Source organism: Aptenodytes forsteri, unplaced genomic scaffold (assembly GCF_000699145.1).
Source record: "Aptenodytes forsteri isolate BGI_AS27 unplaced genomic scaffold, ASM69914v1 Scaffold11, whole genome shotgun sequence".
In the NCBI taxonomy this organism is placed as follows: Eukaryota; Metazoa; Chordata; class Aves; order Sphenisciformes; family Spheniscidae; genus Aptenodytes; species Aptenodytes forsteri.
The window spans coordinates 2,057,980-2,063,932 of record NW_008794155.1 but is presented as its reverse complement, the minus strand read 5'-3'; the positions used below and the strand labels follow the sequence as shown (position 1 = coordinate 2,063,932).

Genomic DNA, 5,953 nt, shown 5'->3' with positions numbered 1-5,953 from the left:
TGGGCATGGTGGTGTTGGGTTGACGGTTGGACTCGATGACCTTAGAGGTCTTTTCCAACCTTAATGATTCTATGATTCTATGATTCTATGAAAACCAGTCTCCAAGGAGTCTGCCAACTTAAAGTGATACATTCCCGAATTACTAAAACACCAATTCTACATGATTAAACACAACAGCTGGTTAATAAGTTACACTTATTTTATATGCCTAAGGACATGAAATGAAAATATTTGTACTCAAGAGAAACAAATTGCAAATAGGAAGTGTTCAGTAGAACACAACTACCCAAACTGGAATTTAAGGAGAGTATAAGTATTAATGTTTTTTACCCCCCAAAAGCCTTATAAGACATAAAATAGTTAAAAGCCTGGTATGTGCTGAATTGCCAGATCAATTTGTACAGTATATAGAAGCAATAAAATTAATGGCTTGGGCCAACTGTCTTTGTTTATGATAGCCAACTGCATCACAGTATAGAAAAGCACTATGTCAGCTAGTATTACTTACTCACACATCTGTTATCATCTATCAGTATTCTATCCCCTCGACATGAACAGTTCACTCGTCCGTCAGGAGTCAGAAGGCATAAATCATGACAACCTCCATTCATTTGTGCACAAGGAGATAACTCACCTGAAAAACAAATTATAAAAGATGGACTCTGTTTTATTAAATTTGCTTCAATGGCCAATGTCTTTGAGGGAGCAAAGTTCACCATATCTCAGATTCATGGGCAATTGATTCAAGTTTTATTAGTCAGATGAAAATGTCAGCATGCCTCAGATGCTAGCATACTAAAGATAAACAGAGTTACCTTGAATATAATAATTTAAAAAACCCACAACATTCAAAACTGCTGATATTTGACAGGAAATGATTTAACTGCTATCAAATGAGCACAATGTCCACAGCAGAAAATGGTCATTCAATAATATTTATTTACTTGGGGAAGAGGTTATATCCCATCTGGTGTTAATGGTTCCTACAACAGAAAGAATTTATGAAACACCATGAAATGTTTTAACTTGGTTAAAACTAAGTAAAATTCTTGAAATGAATGATACTGGAATTAACAAAACAGTGTCTCTTGCTTTGTAACTTACAACTGTTAGTATCATTGGCAACAGCAATAATGCCCATTGGCTGATGTGGGATATCAGAACGAAGAACTTTTGTATCTCCTCCTGTATATTTACTGGAACGCAGAATAGCTCTCCTCACTCCATCTGACCAGAAGATATAATCATCATATACAGCCAGGCTGAGAAAGGTGCCTGGTCCAGATTTGACAATTACCTAGAATACATAAATACAGAAGAGAAGCATGAGAAGGAATGTTGTCTTCGAATAAGAAGTTTTAAAAGTGCAAACTGTGACTCACATCACTTTATAGTTTTAGACAAAACACTTAATTCTTCTATGCTTACAGGACCTGGAAAAATGAGATAACAGCACTTAAAATGTGTTAAAAGGATGCTACATGGGTTAACTGATTATTTCTTGATACGTCCAAACTTCAGAAATCCAGGAAATCTGTTCCTCAAGTAAAAAAATCACAGTTTATCTAAATGTGCTTGTAAAAATACCTACTCAACACACTAACTGCTTAATAGCCTGAACAGAACAGAGAAAAATGAGGCACTGTAGCATGGCTGAAAGTCTAAAAATTCTGAGTCTTTATGAATCACAGCCAGAAGCATGTTTCAGAACTGAACAGCATTCACCACTACGATCGCATTAGAAACTTCAACCCACGACAATAAATGTTTTGTGTTTTCCAATTAAAAAAAAATCTCCTCAGTCACCATACTAATTATCAGTTTAAAACCTAGAAAGAAAATATGGATTGCGGTTCACTATATGGTAGGGTTTGAATGAAAACTGCAGAAATACAATGAATTTAATCCCAGTCTAAATCACAGCTCCCGTAAAGTATTTTCATATACGTTCTTCTTTTCTATGTATCAGAATTAAAAATTTAGCATGTACAGTTTCTGTTCTGAAGAACGTAACACATTTTTAATCAGTTTAATACTTGAAAATTTAATTTTGGCTGAATAGCAGAATTATAGGAAGGGCTCATTATTTCTCCATTAGCATTTTTGAGAGATAATGGAAAAAAATAATATTCTGAACATATTTGTTGCATTGTATTCTTCCATGTTTCTCTAGGAAAATTAGTAACTTATGTGTATGTATAAAGTGGGAACAGTTATTCTGATCCAGGCTGGCAAAAAAACCCTGTATCTATGTATCTAGCTGCTACTTTTCATAGGGAATTTGGAATAAAACCAGAAAAAGAATATCTTTCTTTTAACAACCCAACAGAAATCACCCTTTTTCATAATCATCAGTGCTCAACCTATCTCTCTACTTAGGTCACCATGGTTTTCCATCTGCTTTCTGTCCTTTTCTGTCCTCTTTCCCAAAGGACCTTTTGATAACAATGTGAGTTCATGGAAATCAACTTGAAATATAGAAGATAATTATCTGTATATACACAGCACATCTAATGACTTTGAGCTATTCATGCTGACTGCACACAGGCACATAGGCTGCACTGTGCATGCAGAGCCAACTGGTACACTGTTTAGCCTACTTGCAAGTGGATGCTATGTATGATTTTTTTTTTTAAATGATGGAATGAGAAAGAAGTAGCAATGGTCAACCCCATTTTTAATTAAAAGATAATAATAATAATAATAATAAAAAAGTCTCTCTCATCATATAAAGAATTCACCTAATATATAGGACATCCAAATTTAATTTCATGGAATACAAAAAAAAAAATTCTCCCACTACAGCTATGCCTTGGAGATTAAGAAGGTGCCCTAACTCTGCAGTATTCAATACCAAATAATGCTTCAGTGGCAGTTTGTTCACACCTCTGCCAGTTCCCTGCCCAGGGCCAGGCAGCGAACAGCCTCCAAAACAGTGGCTTGCAAAATGCCTTTGGGAATGTCCTTGGACTGACTCAGTTCCAAACTACTCCCAAGAACTGTCTGGAAAGAGCATTAGCTAGCACAGGCAATGCTGAGACATGAACATTTCAACGATTTGCTAACCCAAATAATTGTTTTCCAGTGCACAGGAGCATTCCTAGCCATGTTTAAATTCACTTATACAGATATGGTGTCAAAATTATGTGTTAATCAGATCATTATAACAAACTCTGCACCACTGTACATATTATATATGTCTGCATATTTGTAAGAAGGTTTGACCAGCAAATCCTTTTTTTCCAGCGAAGACTTTTTTCAGTGATAAATGTCCCAGGAGGACAACTTTTCTCTAACCAACCTTTTTTCAAAATTAAAAGTATTAAAAGATAGATGGGAATGTACCAATGGCAAAAAGACCTCTTCTGCAATTGTACACATTTACTGTAAGACACTTTTCATAATACACTCTTAAAAGCCCATGCTAACTGTACATATTATATATGTCTGCATATTTGTAAGAAGGTTTGACCAGCAAATCCTTTTTTTCCAGCGAAGACTTTTTTCAGTGATAAATGTCCCAGGAGGACAACTTTTCTCTAACCAACCTTTTTTCAAAATAAGAAGTATTAAAAGATAGATGGGAATGTACCAGCAAAAAGACTTTTTTCAGTGATAAATGTCCCAGGAGGACAACTTCTCTAACCAAAACCTTTTTTCAAAATTAAAAGTATTAAAAGATAGATGGGAATGTACCAATGGCAAAAAGACCTCTTCTGCAATTGTACACATTTACTGTAAGACACTTTTCATAATACACTCTTAAAAGCCCATGCTATTCATATTCAGACACATTTCAGAAAAAAAATAAAAATCAATCATGTATGTTTCTGAAAGATCTGTATGAAATCTGGCCATGCGGCTTTTGCAACCCTGTATTTGTTCTCCATGATAATGTGAAACTGTTCCAATTTGAAGGATTTTATTGTCACAACCAATGCCAAGGAAGGCACTACTTTGTTCAGCGTTCTGTGTTCTGTAGCACTTTCATAATTTCTCTCAAATTGTAACAAAGGAATGTAAATTTATTACAGAACTGCTCATCATTGTTCAGCCTTGGGAGATTTGAGATCCAAATAAAGGGTCACAAAAGCTAACATCCAGGAACATTTGTTCACTAATGCTCATAGTATTTCATTCACCAGGGTCTCCTCTATTATGCCACAGCACTATCCAAGGACATTGGTTTTATTTTAGCATCCAAAAGAAAGAGTTCCTATTTCTGGCAGCTTTTGGCCAACTTTACAGCTCTTTTAACATACTCTGTTTATAGAATAACACTGAAAATGATTGACAATTTTAAATTTTTTTAAATTTTTAATCTTGATAGCACTCCTGGATGATCAGAAGTAACTGAAAATGAAAGCCATTTTTAAAAATCTGTTCATCCTTTGGTTACCTGCCAAATCATGTTTAAGTCCTGAGGATTCAGTGTCACCAAAATTTGCTGTGTATCAAATCTGTTGTAAGTCATCTACGTTTCTAAATCTCGTCTTCTGTACAGCTTGCATGTTCATTTTCCCAGCAGCACCTGCAGCTCTGGACAGAGGTATCTGCAGATTCACCAGCAGGATCATGTAACGAAAATTCAGGTTCTTACACTGTGACCCTACTGAAATCCTCCTTGGGTGGCACCATCTGATGGGCCAAGGAGGGGTAAGAAGCACAAAAGGGTCTGCCCACTACTTCCTGCTTCCTTTTTTCTTGCTGATTGCTTGTCTCTAACAAAAATAATGATGGAAGCCAATACAAGCACTTTGCAGATTTATTCCTCTGACTTATTGATAGCAATCTGATAAGCTTTGGATCAAGACATAAGATGACTGCCGTAGTCTTTCAGCGAATGCACGTACCCAAATACATAACACAGAGAAGAAAGCCAATGCAGAATCACCATTCAACCATAAGAAAAGTCATGTTTTCAAACTGTAAAAACTCCAAGATAATGAACTTACAGCAAGTTTTATATAAACTGGTGGCTGGGTAGCAGCAAATGACCCAAAGCAGTGCTCCCACTTACGAGAATACAGGCAAAAACTTCTTTACATATCCCATCTGGAAGCACAATAGCAACACAAGCATAATGCCCAGCTAATCAGCAATCGTAAAACTGCAGTATATGCTGCCTGTTGTTCAATTAAGGTTGCATAAACTATGCTGGAATCGGAGAGCCACTGTGTATGCTGAGTCAGAGGAAAAAAGGACACAGTTCCATAAGAAACTGAGCATCTATGTTACACAGAGTACCATACATGGAATAACTTTTTAACATGTGCAGACAATATACAGGTAAAGAGAACTAGAAGGTACAACCCTCAACCACCAAATTTAGTCAAGCACGATACAGATCGCAATGTCACAGAAATTTAATTCACAAAGCCCACATTCATGCACTCCCATAAACTATTGCAGTAGTGTATAAATGCTTATGACCTTTTTACAGAGGACAGAAACTGCCAAAAAAGCACCCTGTGCCACAGAATAAAAGTAAGAATAATTATAGTCAGCAGCACTGTTTTTGGTCATAGAAGAGGGAAACGTGGTACTGAATGAATGTGCACACATTGAAAAAAGCAATGCATTGCCATTCTGCATTACAAAGATCTGAACTGAACAGATTTTTTTTTTTTTACAGTAACATATTTTTAAACAGGGTTTTTAACAGTATGAAACAAAATCAATCATATAAAGATCCCGTCTTGACATATTTTATCATAAGTCTAAATTGATACCAAAAATGGCAACAACATATGTACAATTTTAAAACATTAAGGAAACCTGAACAAGACATCTCTACCATCCCTTCCGCCTGAACCAGCGAAGTCAGACACCTCCAATAGTACATCACGTGTTCTAATACTGAATGATACAGACATTCAGTTACAGCATGTACTTCGAGCTCTGAATAACAGATGAATCATAGAATCATTAAGGTTGGAAAAGACCTCTAAGA

At 35.9% G+C, this 5,953-nt stretch overlaps 1 protein-coding gene across 1 annotated transcript in view; it reads right to left on the bottom strand.

The window, feature by feature from the left end:
- Positions 1-5,953, bottom strand: part of LRP1B (LDL receptor related protein 1B) — a 676,318-nt gene that overhangs the window by 159,653 nt on the left and 510,712 nt on the right. Inside the window, exons 46-47 of the mRNA XM_019472156.1 lie at positions 1,105-1,297; positions 509-634 (exon numbers count right to left, since the gene is read on the bottom strand). Of these exons, the coding sequence (XP_019327701.1) occupies positions 509-634; positions 1,105-1,297 (319 nt within the window). The remainder of the gene's footprint in view (positions 1-508; positions 635-1,104; positions 1,298-5,953) is intronic.